The sequence below is a fragment of the Urocampus carinirostris genome, chromosome 2 (assembly GCF_059441175.1).
Source record: "Urocampus carinirostris isolate Australia breed hairy pipefish chromosome 2, RoL_Ucar_1.0, whole genome shotgun sequence".
In the NCBI taxonomy this organism is placed as follows: domain Eukaryota; kingdom Metazoa; phylum Chordata; class Actinopteri; order Syngnathiformes; family Syngnathidae; genus Urocampus; species Urocampus carinirostris.
The window spans coordinates 36,669,164-36,684,272 of record NC_142350.1 but is presented as its reverse complement, the minus strand read 5'-3'; the positions used below and the strand labels follow the sequence as shown (position 1 = coordinate 36,684,272).

Below are 15,109 nucleotides of genomic sequence, written 5' to 3'. Positions count from 1 at the left end.
GTTGCTATGGTAACTGAAGTATCACGTGAGGAAACTGGCCAATCAAAATTGACACATGGACGCGTCGAAGAAAATAAAGAACGCCAAACACGACAATATTTACAGTGTTGCACATTTGAATATACCTGTACAACCTGCCTAATTTGACTATTTATTCAAAAATATGAGAACATTAATAAAGATACTGAAACATATGTTGACGCATACCTGTCAACCTCCACGTCTCCATGCCCTTACAAACTGTCGTATTTTCCCTTACAAACTACAAAATAATCTTACACCATATTTTCTTTCTAACGTGTTTATTTATGTATTTTAACATGTTATAATGTACACGTGTTTCGTTATATCATATATATTGTTAATTAACATTTTGTTGTGCGATACTGAGTTGCTCGACATTAATGAGGTTTATTATTAAAAAAGTTCACTGTAGAAGGAAAAAATACATGCAAATATATTTAAGTATAATTTTCTTATTAAAATTATTAATTCATTATCTGCATTAAATCATTGTTGGTAATATACTGTTTAAAGGGATGACCACAAACCTGTCTTTTTTCATTTTCTCCTTTTATACTTCCTTCTTTTTCTTAACTTCTTTGTACAACATAATAATTCGTAATATAATGCATGAAAGCAAGTGAGTCGTTTGAGAGTCGGCTCTCTTTTATGAGTTGAACCGAAAAAGAGATGGACTTCCTTTCATTACACAACTACCACGGAATAATGCATGATGGGAAATCTCCAGGCGGCAGACGCATGCGCACAGTAGCATCAAACCGCTCGCTTCGTTTGCAACAAAAAAAAAAGGATACCAAGATAGAGGCTACCGCGGCGAACTCACTTGACTTGATTGATTTGCCGTTTCGTGATAGTCTGTGTATACCGGATGGTACCCATAATTGACAAACATACATTTTTCTCTTTTTACATAATTTTTCTATTTAATGACAATAAGGGCCATTCTATTCTATTCTATTTAAAAACACATTAATAGGAAATAATTATAAACTGAGAACACAACTCTAAAGATGAAGTGTGTCCAGACAACAAAACTGAGGTCCAATCGGAAAATAAATTATATAAACTGACAAATACCAACAATAATCTTGCTAGGTTTAACCTTCCTCAAGGTATTTTCAAAACTATATCTTTCCTTCCAATTGACCAAACAATGGTCAACATTCAATTCCCTTTCTTCATCGAGTAGAACTAGAATCATCTTAGTAATGAACATTGTTTTCAGTGAGATTACGTAAATAATACAGAAGAAAAAGAGAAAAATCCTCTGGCTCAGTTCCTGGTTCCCTTTACTTGGGTCCAACCCCAAAAACACTAAAAACTTCCAAAACTTGAGTGACTAGTTCAAGGTTGGGTGGTGAGGAATTTTGAAATGTTATATAAGACAAAACAAAGTTATTGTATTGCATTCATTTATTGTGGGTCACTTGTATCACTCCTGTTGAGCTTTATGGTAAAACACAGTTGGTGTGTACAAGCAAACCCGTTCATGCATGTTGCCGTTTCCTTTGGACTTCCCCAAGCCAACCAGCAAAACCCCTTAAAAAAAATATACACCGTAGCTGTAGTCAACTGTCAGTATATTAGCATGATCATATAAGACATCTTTTAAGGCAAAAAAATCCTAAAATAGAAGGCATCACGTCAAGACTTTTCATTAAATTACAGTACAGCCTATTATCTGTAACAGTAACTAAGGATCAGTACAGGTACAGAACTTTTGGGCATTTTGTCTCAAGTATATTAGTTGAGGAAAACGTAAAAATAATGTTGATTGTATATTGCTAGTACCAGCAGCATGTTAACACATTTAAAAAATATGACCAAAAAATGTGAGAAAAAAAGCTATTTATGATATCTTTGAATCTGTAGGTGCCACATTTTAAATGTTGAAAGCAAAACTGTTTGCATTGAAACAGCAATGGATTTATTTAACTTTTGAATATGTATTTACAATTACAATTGATAACATTTGTTATGTTGTTTTGTTGGACTAGACAATCCTTATGACTAATTCTAAGGCAGGGGTCTAATTTACTTAAGGACCACTGGAGTAGGGTATGGATGGTTGGGCCTGATCTGTTTTCAGATATCTTTTTTTAAAATGCTGAACAAAAAAAGTTCTGAATAAAAAGAAAAAAAACATCAGAAACTATTATGAAATTAAATCAATGGATTGTGTAATATGAAAAAAAGAGTGCTACAAAGCACAGGGAAGAAATAAAACTATGGAGACTTGTCATTTTTTTGGACAGCCTTTCACAAGATTGTTGTTTTCTGGTACCTATAACTGCAAGATGGCAGACAATTATGTCAGCTGTCTGGAGAGCGTGGCTAATGTTATGTAGAATAAATGCAAATTTCATGACCAAGTATTTTCAAACATGCTTTACGTTTATATCATACTTTGTGTATTTTTGGTTACATTTCTAAAACAATACACAGTAATCCATTGCTGTATCAAGGTTTACTTTTTGCATTTTCGATGCTTGGAAGATTTGATCATGCATTGTGATCTGCAGCAGACAACACACAGCAAATGCAAACACGGGCAGGTCGCAGAAAGCTGTGTGTGTGTGTGTGTGTGTGTGAGACTGTGATGGGCTGGTGTATATTGTCGGTCAACCAGCCGGGCAGGTGTACAGGTCGATGCATCCACCCGAAACAAACTGCGAAACACGCCGACAGCTAGAATTTTTGAAGCTTGTTACAGTATAAATGAATTCACCAATTAAATAGCACTCTGAGAAAATTCAGAAGAGTGCAAATAAATTCTGATCATTATAGAATGCTTCATGGATTGTTATCGGGTCTGGTAAGAGACTGAGGCGGCATCAGAGATGAAGCAAAAGCGAGACCACAGGTGCAGCCTACTGCTGTGGCTACGTAACAAGCCACCCCTGTCAAGCCTGTATCTCACCAACACCTTATCAATTACCCATGAAATTGATGACCTGAAGCTACGACTTGTTGGAAACCCTTACATTTGTGACTTTTGTATTTTAATCATCACAGAGATCTGACTCAATCCAAGAATCTTCAATGCTAGCCTCCAGCTAGCAGGCCTATCTCTATAATGCTTTTTTACACTGAAAAGAGAAGCACTCCAATTTTGTTGTACTATTCAATTATCACAATCAATACCATTAATTCAACAGCAATTCTCTGTTCTCCTTTGTAAATATTTTGTTGTTTTTTTGTTACAGTGTTATATATTTTATGTTACCGATATCTAATAAACAAATAAATGTTTGTCCTTCGTGGGTTTTAACTAATGCGGGAATTTTTTGGAATGGAACTCCGGCGTAAAACAAGGAATTACTGGATATATTTTTTCATCACCAGGGTGCGATTAGTAACAGATACTGTCCCTTAAAGCTTTCATGGTTGGGTTCAATTGCCCCCCGCCAGCTTGCTGAAGACACACCACAGGAAATGGTGCCCCTGCCACCCCAGTGGTTTAGCGATCCAAACAACCAAATAACCATCAAAAGTTAAACAGTTAAGGTATGAAGAGGTTCCTCAAATAACATTGAAAAAAGCTGTTTGTATGAGGAAGAATGTACGGCATTTGTCATCTTATGGCACAGCTACCTCACAAAAATACATTTTAGGTAATTAATGAATGTAACTCTAAATATTGAAACAGCTCAATACTCTTTTGGCCAAATTTGGCAAACCTCCGTCCAAAAATTGAGATGACTGTACAGACAGATTATTACAAAAAGATATGGCAACGCGTACAAAAAGTACGATTTTTGTAGTTTAGCATCACTTTGTATCGCCATGTATTCCACAAGTGTCTTCATCTTGTGCTTATTCAAGCCCGAGCTTGGGTAGACCACCCAAACTGCAGTTTACCCAACCTACACTTCCATAGCTGTCCTCATTGGGGGGAAAATAAAGGGTCATCTACAGTGGTACCTCTTCATACAAGCTTCATTCTTTCTGAGATCATGCCCGTGGCTCGAATTGCTCGTGTGATGAGCTGATTTTCTTGATATACTGTAAAACAATTCATGAACAACCTTCCAAATGTCATGGTCGCCTTGGCGACCGGTCTGCCCCGCCCCCTGGGCACCAGCTGAAGCAGTTCAACTAATCGCGTGTCTGCTATTTAAGGCTGGATTGTGGGCTTTGCGGGTGCTGTCTCATATACACATTGTCCGTTCTGTTATGCCTTGTCCTGTTTTGTTGAGTTGGAAGAAGCCTGTGTTTGAACGTTTTGTTAAATCCTGTTTGTTCTGTCTTGTCCCTGAGTTATGGACAACTTTTATTTTGGTAAATAAAAGTTTTGGATCGTCACGCAATTGAGTTCTCCCTTCCTGCCTCCTGCCTCCGTTCTGGTCCGATCACCCCTTCCATTCCGTGACACCAAAAGCATCAAAGTGAACGCTTAATAGCTATAAAGCACATCTTCCTGATCACTAAAAACACATTCAAATAGAAATTAAACATTTAAAAAATGTAGTCATAAGATGATATTAATGAAATAAAAAAGAACGTTTGTGTGTGGTATAGAGGAAGGGGGTTCAGGTTTTGCAGTGCCAGAGATTGCATACTTTTTTATACAGGATTAAAAAGAAAAAAAAGAAAAAGAAAACTGATCTCGTCGTGAGAAAATAGATGCTGCGCTGTGTTTATAAGGTTTGTTATCACTTGATAAGAGTAATTGAAATCAATAATAAGGCTTTTGAAAGGTATGAGATCGAGAGACTGTTGAATTCAAGATTAAAGTTAATGTAACTTTAAATGAACATACATCCCAAAAAAAATTTGCAGCACATTAAGTATTTATTGCCTGTGGTAGTTTGCATGCATAAACTGGACGAGCGGATGCTGGATTTTCCTTTGTATAGCAACCGAGATTTATTCGCAAGTAAAACTTGTATACCAAATTTCTACTTTTTAGAGTGTTCGTATAAAGAGGTACCACTGTATTTTATAATAAAAACAGCTATCTGAACGAGGTTTACATGTGAAGAGGAAACGGCAAGAAAATCCTAATCCGGACAGCTGGGTGCACGGGCGGACAGGTTAGATCTCGCTGATGGTTCGCTCCGAGGGTCGATACTCCTCCCTTCCTTTGGGCGAGGATGCATACAAGGACTGTGTTTTGCGTTTTAACCGAGCCCGTTTGGTAGCCAGCGACAGGCTGTGTTTGCTGGAGGCGATGATGTCAGTGATGAACTTCTTGCAGTCGACGCACACTTCCATGGTAGCCCAGTCTTCGGTCAGCTCCGAGGGAAGCTCCAGTGCTTCGTGAGACTTTAAAGAGCCGTGCTTGGATAGCCTGAACACAGCAGAGACACCGTGATGTAGTTGCTACACATAATATAATGGCTATTTTTTCCTAATGTAAAAAAAAACTAAACCATAGACAAGCAAAATTATCAGCCATATGCCATATAGGTATATTTTAACTAGTTTTCTTGTAAAATAAGAACAAAAATAAAACTTTAAATTTAACAAATAAAAAAGTGCTATGGGCCATAAACTTTCTTTCCAATAAGGGCAACCTTTTTCACAGGATATAATATAAGTGTATATATAAGTGTCATATTGATGCACCAATCGAAATCATCATAAATTGGGTGTTTTTTTTTTAAAGACTTTATTTGCACATATTTGTTTAGTTGTGCAACAAAACATGCTAACGGCCTTCCTGTGTGGAGTTTGCATGCTCTCCCCATGCCTGCGTGGGTTTCCCCCGGGCACCCCGGTTTCTTCCCACACATGCATGGCAGGTTAATTGGTGACTCCAAATTATCCCTAGGTATGAATGAGCGTGTGAATGGTTGTCTGTCTCTGTGTGCCCTGCAACTGGCTGGCAACCAATTCAGGGAGTCCCCTGCCCACTGCCCGGGGATAGCTGAGATGGGTTCCAGCGCCCCTGCGACCCGACTTAGAATAAGCGTTGCAGATGATGGATGGATGTTTAGTAACATTCGCCCTCAAGCCGTGATCGTTACCAACCAATTGGTTGGAAATTCTTTACACTAGCACCATCTGCTGTTGTGATGGTATCTAGTGACTTGTACTAGTGTAGTGGTAGATTGCTGTGCTGGCCTTCTGCCAAAGTTAGTGTATAGGTTGGCAGGATGGTACGTGCTGCGGTGCCAGATGTTGATTTTAGAAACAGGAAGAAAAAATGAGCATCCCCTGGCTGTGGTCTTAAGTACCGGTGGACATTAGTAAAGCAGGAATTAAGTTTGATTTTACCTGAAGTAGTATTTTCACTCAAATGAATGTAGTCAAAACCCAGTGTTATAATTGTAAATAAATAGACAAAGTGGGCAGCACGGCGGCTCAGTGGTTAGCGTGTCCGCGGCACAGTTCTGAGGTCATGAGATCAAACCTTTCTGTGGGGAGTTTGCATGTTCTCCCCGTGCTTGCGTGACTTTCCTCCGGGCACCCCAGTTTCCTCCCACATTCCAAAAACATGCATGTCAGGTTAATTGGCCGGTCCAAATTGTCCCTAGGTGTAAATGAGGGAATGTTTGTCTGTCTCTGTGTGCCCTATGACTGGCTGGCAATCAGTTCAGGTTGTGCCCTGCCCACTTCCCGAAGATGGCTGGGATGGGCTCCAGCACCCTATTGAGGGTAACCGGTGCAGATAATGGAAGGATGGAATGACAAAGTGCATTTACTGCATGATTGCCAGCACTAATACTAAATGTTTATTGAGGAGGTAGCCTTCAAGACTGCCACCTCTGGCCTAACATGTAGATTGCAGCCTCTGTGTCACACTACTTGATATCCCACGAAACTGAAGTGAGGCTCTGAAGTAAAAGGTGGAGACAAACTGATAGGCACAGCTGCAGCTAAAAAAAAAATCAAAGCTTGATGTGTTTATCTCGGCATTGCTGGAGCATATATAATGTACAAAAAGCGTCACGAATTTTAGATGAACAGTTCCCCATAAAACCAACAAAAACACATTGTACACACTGTTACTATTACACTCTTTTTTAGGATATAAAACCGTTTTAAAAGAATGAGGCCTTATTGAAAGCAGCGCTTCCAAAAATGTCAGAGAGATAACTAACATTATTTTTATTTCCTTCAATTCCTGTTTCTGTGTTGTCTTACTTGGACATTGTTTTGTGTATGCTTGGCCTTCTGTGGCCGCTGGAGGACTTTGAGGATTTGGCAGCTCCAGAAGCTTTCCCAGATTTTTTGGCTTCGGATTTCGATGTGGTTGCTGCGGGCGCTCTATCGACGGTTGAGGTCAGCGGGCCTGCAGCCACGGCGAGTCCTTGTCCCACAGAAGCCATGTCTCCTAGCCTCTTTCTTGGGAGAGTGTTAGTCGAGCCAATGGAGTAGATGGGGAGACTGGAATATGGTTTAGAAGGCAATCTCATCTGATGGAACACAATAAAAAAAATAACGTAATCAATCACGTGTTCTTGTTTCAAAATACCATCAAAGGAAAACTTTTACCTTTTTGCAACAGTCTGAACACACAGGCCTGCAAAGTAAAATAAAACAATAAATAAAGATAGCATAGTTTTAGGTTTTTATTCTTGAAACTAAATGGTGTCTTACTTTTTGCAAAACTGACAGATGTACGACCAGGTGAAAAACGAAAATCTTTTGGTCCGACAACAGAAACAGAGCTGAAAGGAAAACATGAAAACATCTGAAATACATTTTTTTAACAAAATGCAAAGGTGCCACTTCATGATTTTCAAGAACGTATTGTGAAAACTACTCATGTTTTACAGTGTATATTACAAATGTGTATTCTGTTGTGAGAAAAAAAACCTGAGAAAAGCTTACCTTTCCCTTCTTCATAGCAGTGTAGATTTCCTTGTACTGCTGAAATTTCTCCAGTTCTGCTTTTACTAACACCTGCCTGATGTGCATCACCTCCTCTACTGTCAGGGATAGGCACTCTACAGGGAAACAAAACTCCTCCTGCGCACACACGCACATGCATAAGCAAAATTAGAGTCCCAGACGCACAACATTTTGTGCTATCAAACAACACCATTTAATCCTAACTATTGACGATTAGATTTGTGTATATTTGTCTTTTGTCAAATTCCTTAAATAACCTAGGACTTCAGATAAATGAAGACTGTACATTCCTAATTTATATCCATCCATCCATTATCTGCACCGCTTATCCTCTGTAGGGTTGCTGGAGGGGACACCCCGAACTGGTTACCAGACAGTCCCAGGACACACCGAGACATACAACTCACTCGCTCATTCACACCTAGGGGACAATTCTGACCAACCAATTAACCTGACATGCATGTTTTTGGAATGTGGGAGGAAACAAGAGTGCCCAGAGGAAACCCACGCACGCACAGGGAGAGCATACAAACTCCACACATGAAGCAACATCAAACCAAGGATTCTATGGACACTTATCTAATTCAACATAAAAAAAATATAAAAAAACATTGCAAGAGAATGTGATAATTTTGCACATTAAGCCCTTTTGTTATCATACGCTTATGAACTATGATGCAATTTATAATCATGGACGAAGGAAGTCAAGTAAATGACAAAGGCATGGGGAAAACATGCAAACTCCACATAGAAATGCCAAAGCCTTGAATTTGACTTAACTTAACAGTGTGGTGGCAGTCCTAACCCATCATGTGTGCTTAAATCCATTCATCTATCTATCTTATTTGGCTTATTTGTCTGTTAATGTCCTTGTAATATCCATTGCAGCCTGATCTTCCGGGAAGGGGTTTTACCTCATGTTTCTTAATTTTTCGTTTTTTTTCCCTTGCACTCGTGTAGGTTTAAAATCAGGTAATGTTGTTGTGGTGGTCTGTGAAGCCATTGAAGACTTTTTTGTGAGTAAGTGCTATATAAATAAATATGACTTGAATTGACTTAAGAATTTAGGTCCAAGAGACAGAAGCCTCGTTAGGGAGGCCCATAACTTCCTATCACAAAATGTGACCCCTATATCTCTAGATGATACCACCAGGGTTACCAGACTGTGGGGAATAGTGCCAGATTGCAACACAGACGTAACAAGTGGTCTTTTTATTGTTGTTTTTTTCATTGGTAGTTGCTGCGATAATAAACCAAATTGCATTTGCTTGTTATCGTTCCTCGAGGATTAAAGGGAACTCCTGTGACTTGACAATGACTAGAATGCTACAGAAAGAGAACTGGAGCCTGTTATATATATAGCGTCCCCTGCCATTTAATATGGATGTAAAAATTGAGGACTTTGCATGATTTGTGTGTGAAAATTTGGATATATCACAAGTAAATATTGAATAAAGCATCGTCAAACTTATCGTTTGCTTTATACAAATATGTTGGCAAAGACATCGACTAATTTCACCTTTAGAAGGGTAACTCAAATGTTCAAAGACGTAACTGTGGTGTGGTGTACTTAGAAAGCATGCATTGTGGAAAAGTGCCGCTCTCAGCTTTCCTCTGTGCCCAGCACACTTGATGAATTCGAACGCCAAAATTATTAAGGGCGCCGCACCATTTTCCTAAAAAAAGTGCCCCCGTATACCTAATGCCAGGAGCAAAATGATAATGATGGAGAAAGATGGAACAAAATAGGAACATTGAAAAGTTGCTAAAAGGGATGGATTATGTTATACAGTATACTATATTTATTACAATTTATTAAGTCAACATACTATATGAAAAAGATACAGTAACTCCAGGAAAGTTTTCACTTGTTGAAAATAGAAAGAGTTGACTCACAAGAGATTTGGAATTCTGTTTGGATGGCGGCTGAAACAGCCTGACATTGGTGGGCTTTTCCTTCTCGATTGAGTGTCTCCTCTGGGGGGCCTGGCGCCTCTCAGGCTGTGGCGTCGATGAGATGGGTAAGAACTGGGGTGGGGCTTGGGATGGCAATAAAAAGGCATCAAACTTGGTTATAAATGGATATTTTAATAGGTGTTGTCACCCTTGTGATTTATTGAGGTGAAACTCACTCTTCTTTCCCAGTGCTGACTCTGGAGACGTGTCGTCCATTAGAGATGTTGCAACACTGGAGGTGCTTGCTGATACATGCCCAAAAAAGTCATCCTGAAAAAAGAGGGATACAAAAAGACAGTTTGGTTTGTCAGAACATACTAAATAGATTTTGGTCTACATTTTCACTCCCAATGCACTACTCTTCACTAACGTCGGAGTCGGAGGTGTCGAGTTCAGCAAGGCTGGGCGCCTTCAGAAGCTTCTTTCTCTGCGGTAGGGACTGAGAGCCGCAGGGTTCCGCTTTAGGGGAGGATGGTTCAAGTGTCAGAGATAGCGTACTGGATGTCCTTCTGCCCATGTACGGACTGAATTCATCTGCATAGAGTCACACAAAAAACAATCGTCAATAATATCACCAGAAAAACAGCACAGGATCTCAAAACATTTGCTCACAGGGTTTTTTTTGTATTTGTTTTGCTGATGGTAAGTAAATTATAATAATTTTTGAATCAATTCAGCCTGTTTGAATGACGGTGAAATGAACAGATGCAAGAATCAGAGGCGTGCACAGATAGACTACTCTCAGAAAGTTGTGTCCCTTTACAATTCTTTCACTATATTCATTCATTTATATCTAAATACTAATCATTTTACTTACATCATTATCCATTAATAGGGTTGTTCCCTAAATATACTATTGGGGAATGTGTTTGGACAATAAAGGGGATGAACGTTATCAACATAATCTCCGTTTTTTTTTTGTCAGCCCTTTTTTTTCTTTATTTATATGGACCAACAGAGGGAAAATAAAATATCAATCAAGGATAAAACCTGCAAGATGAGGCATTTATTAATTATAAAATGTTCTTTTTAAGAAATTTAAAAAAAACACATGGGATATGAAATGTATCTGGGTGCTGATGTTTAAAATAGCACCATGCTCTTTTTTCTAAACTATAGAAGATTGGAGCAAAGTCTGCTGCAGGCAAAAATTGAGAATCCGACTATTTTTGCAACATAAATTCCTGATGTTAAGCAAAACTCGGGAACACATAATTTCAGAAAAGTACATAAAATTTGATTTATCTTGAATGCATATTAAACATGTACGGTACGTTTATGCCAGAAGTCGCCAACCTTTTGGAAGACCATAGCTACTTTTTGGTCACTGATTAGCGAAGACCTACCATTTTAATATCCATTTCTAAAATCACAATGTATTATGTAATTACTATGTTGTTACTATGTCATTATTGAGTTGATACCAGGTGGTAATAATTACAATTACAGTTATGGATTAGAGATTAAATTTTCTATAAAAGCATTTTTGACCCATCACTAGTAAGTTATTTTCAGAACAGGTCCACGGGGTACTCGGGTGTTCTTAGGGGGCTACCTGATGCCCTCAATCACCATGTTTGTGACCCCTGATTCATACAACAGATTTTCTACTTTTTTAAGACAATGTGCAAATAAATTTTACTCTGAATATAAGTAAGCCAAAATGTCTGTGCACGCCACTTGCAATAACCCTGAGTATAGAAAGCAATATTTGGAGATCCTTTTGAGGACGAGAGGGTCAGGAGAGCTGGATTAGGTTGGTCGGAGGGCAAGGGAATGGACAAAGCTAGTGTTATACACGAAGCATGGAGGAGGCATCAAATATTCAGACTCTGGGTGCCAAAATTTTTTTCCACTTAAAAGTTAAAAGAGATTCAATATAAAAGTATAAGGTCATAGATGAATAAAGTGTCACGTTCCTGCACTCTCGTTCCTGTGTCTCAGAAGGGTTTCCTCTATCTCCCTCTCCCTCTCTCCCCTCTTTGTATCTCCACTTTATTTTGGCACTCACCTCCAGGTTCAACATTCCTCCCCACAGCTGTGGTCACATGTCCTGATTTACCCTCCTTTCACGGCTCTCCCTTGTCACTCACTGTGTCCCTTTGACTCTACGCTAGTTTGCTGCCTTTCCTGTCACGTCCCAAGCGCTCTTATCTCAGCCTTTTTAAATCCAGTGTACCAAACACTGCATGCCCTTTCTTATCCGCCTGACAAACTCTTGGACTGTCGCATTTGCTGATTGAGTTTACAGGAAAATCGGCTGCATCTTGGACCACGATTGTTTCCTTGCTACCTGACTTCCCGTGGAGTAAACCCTGTCCAAATAAAGACCTCCATACTAAACTAATCTGTGTTTCTGCACTGTGCTTCCGCACCACCCCGAGTGCGTCCTTGATATAAAACCTGCTAGGTCAAGCTTCATTATACCCATGACCCTAATATTGATTATGATGCGTGAATGGCAATGTTGAAAAAATTTACCTCAAATTTGTCCTGGTTAAACATTAAGGCTTCATGAACTGTAGAGTTGGCACAACATAGGATTGAAAAAGGAGGTGGGATTTAGTGCAAAAGAACAGCTGGAGGGGGAATTTAAATATATCTCATTATTAATCGGGTGAATTGCATCAACATGAGCTCAACGTCTCGAAGCACTGCTGGATTCCAAATGGACTTAATATTGCAACGTCTTTCTGCATTTTGGCCACTCTTGATCAGACGACATTAGTTGGCAGCCAGACAGGTAGACAGACAAGGCTATTGGGTTAGGTTTTGAAAATAAATCTTCAAGCATCATGGCTCATACTTTACCTTGTCCTGTACGGAACAAGTCTTGTGGCATACTGCGCGTTTTGCCAAAACCTACAAGGGAGTACCTTCTTCATTAGGAATGCTGCTCACTTAATTTCTATTGCATTAAGTTATATGCTACTCTGGGCTTGACACCCAATCTCCTTTCTGGTTGCATCTCAGTAATCATTTAAACTCATCATGACATAGGGTGTGATAGCCTTTATGGCTGTGACAACAGCAAAATCTTTTTATTTGCCAAACAAATATCAAGCTGCAGTTTTAGCAGTAGGTGCCCGAATCAAGATTTGCATCCCTACCCAAAGTGATCCTCTGTGTACTGTAAGTGATGTGAAGAGAGGGCAGTCTAGCCAACAGACGATAGAAGGTTGTGGGTTTTTTCAAGTGGTCTCTTGGGGTTCACTGGAGCAATTATGGTTTCAAACTCAGACAACTCGCAAATGAGACTTTCTTAGATATTTTATGAACATGAACTGCTTCCTTCATTGTCTTCAAATCAAATTTGATTTTCCTATTTAAATGGATTTCATCACGTCTATATACAAATATTACAATCCAACTTTTATGCCCAGTTGGTTAAACACAAACATAAATAGACAAAGGGTAAAATAAAAGTATCATTACATGTCTGGAGTAATTCCTCAGTGTAGACAAAATTGGTGTCAAAATGCTCCAATTATAAATTGTGCCATCTATTTGTAATGCAAAATTAGCCTACAATTGCAACTTTAGGAAGACAAAGGATAGCATGATGATGATATTTATAAAACATGATACTAAAGCTTATGTTGGAATGAGATGAGAGACACTGGCTTCAGTAGGAAGAATGTGGCCTTGAAAATCGTTCTGATTCGATGTCACACGTCTCCATAGTGTTTCTTGAAATGCTTGTCTAAAGTAAACGTTTACATAGGTTATCTACAGAAAAAGTTGGATCAAGTGACCGAATGGCTCTCGGGTCCAATCGCACATTGCCCCATTGGCACGTAGAATAAATTCTGCAAGAAAAAGGAAAGGCCTATTTTGTGCACCGTGCAACAATAATGACTCTGGAAGATGCCAAGTTGGCACAAGCCCTTATTCTACATTCTTTGAATCGAAAAACACTGGAAGCAGCAGTAGGGTAAACTCCATAAAATATTGGGTAGTCTACTGTCCTATATTTGAATAGAATAGCTCTGATCATGTCCTGAGAAGGTCTACACAATAAGGACACAGACAAGAGCAATTGAAAAACAAGTTTTAAAGTAGGATTAAATTGAGTGTATTAATCATCATTGCAATATGGTTGAATCATTAAGACATCACAAGGATTTAGAAAAAGTATTGTTTTGTTTTATCTTTTTTTATCTTAACAAGTTCTTGAAGTCAGTGTTTTTCAACTAATGTGCTACTGGACACTGCCCAATTTTATCTCTGCAAAAGAAGCATGTTATTGTTCAGTGTCACGGTGGCTCGTTGACAGATTGGCTTCCATTATATTTAAGCTCAGTCGTTCTCACTCACCCTTTGTCAGTCCGTCAACGAACCTCTGCACCCGCAAGACGTGGGTTTAGACTCTGTCCGGTTTCCTGCTTGTGTTTCCTGTCCGGTATGTTCCCGTCTATTTTGTCCTGTTTAATATCCATCTCCAGTTTTTTTCCCGTCTAGTTAGCCCTGTTTAATTTGATATCCAGTTTTGATATCAATCCTGTCTGTCCCTTTCCGTCCTGTCCGGTATCGACCCCATCTATCTTGATTCTTTTCTGTAAATCGGCTGATAAAAACTGACATGTGTTCTGCCATTCTACCTCTACAATGCGTGGGTCATAGGGTACTCATTTTTCTGAGCATAGCGGAATGTAAAAATAAGTCAAAGGAGAAAATAACTCCCAACAAATCAGCTTTTAAAAAACACGTGAATTTTGACATCTGACTCTAAAAAAATGTTGCTTTTGGAATTGTTGTCCATTCCTTCCTGCTGAACAGTGTCCCACATAAGCGCATTGTACACACACGTCAGCCAACTTTCACTATTAAAGCATGAAATATGAATGCGATATATGCATGTGTGTGCGTTTGTGTAGTGATGATGATAAACAAACAGCTAATGAGCAATAGTTCAATCGATGGACGTCAGTTGTGCAGCGGGAAGAACTTTACCTGACGCATCAAAACTGAAAGACATGCTAAGTGGCCGAATTACTGCAACGAGAAATGCATGGCATGGGGAAGTCACAGAAGAGTGTTATATAGGTAACATAGTCTGCATAAATAAATACATTCAGGAAGTTAACGTGCTTCATTTCTAATTTGAGGGGAATGTCTTTTGATTATTCCAAGTGACAAGCAATTGGCAGTAAAAATGGTATCTTAAGTGTAAAATCCATTCCCGAATTTTCTTTAAAATAACGTATTGTAAGAAACTGATTTATTTGAATACAGAATTGTAACTAATCTTGTGTTTCAAAAAAAAGCAAAATCCACTTCTTTTCATCATCCAACGTGGCAAATGTTTAAAAACATTGCTTGCTTG

The 15,109-nt window shown here is 38.9% G+C and overlaps 1 protein-coding gene across 3 annotated transcripts in view; it reads right to left on the bottom strand.

Moving 5' to 3' along the window:
• Positions 1–1,425: 1,425 nt before the first annotated feature.
• spire1b (spire-type actin nucleation factor 1b) overlaps positions 1,426–15,109 on the bottom strand; it is a 41,888-nt gene continuing 28,204 nt past the window's right edge. For 2 of the 3 annotated variants that reach the window (XM_088326381.1, XM_088326382.1), the window contains exons 9-17: positions 14,737–14,778; positions 10,154–10,317; positions 9,960–10,053; positions 9,724–9,866; positions 7,807–7,944; positions 7,573–7,643; positions 7,468–7,495; positions 7,117–7,388; positions 1,426–5,317 (exon numbers count right to left, since the gene is read on the bottom strand). In XM_088326381.1, coding sequence (XP_088182507.1) covers positions 5,062–5,317; positions 7,117–7,388; positions 7,468–7,495; positions 7,573–7,643; positions 7,807–7,944; positions 9,724–9,866; positions 9,960–10,053; positions 10,154–10,317; positions 14,737–14,778 — 1,208 coding nt within the window. In that variant the 3' untranslated portion in view covers positions 1,426–5,061. The remainder of the gene's footprint in view (positions 5,318–7,116; positions 7,389–7,467; positions 7,496–7,572; positions 7,644–7,806; positions 7,945–9,723; positions 9,867–9,959; positions 10,054–10,153; positions 10,318–14,736; positions 14,779–15,109) is intronic. The other variant, XM_088326383.1, reaches the window with a different exon arrangement.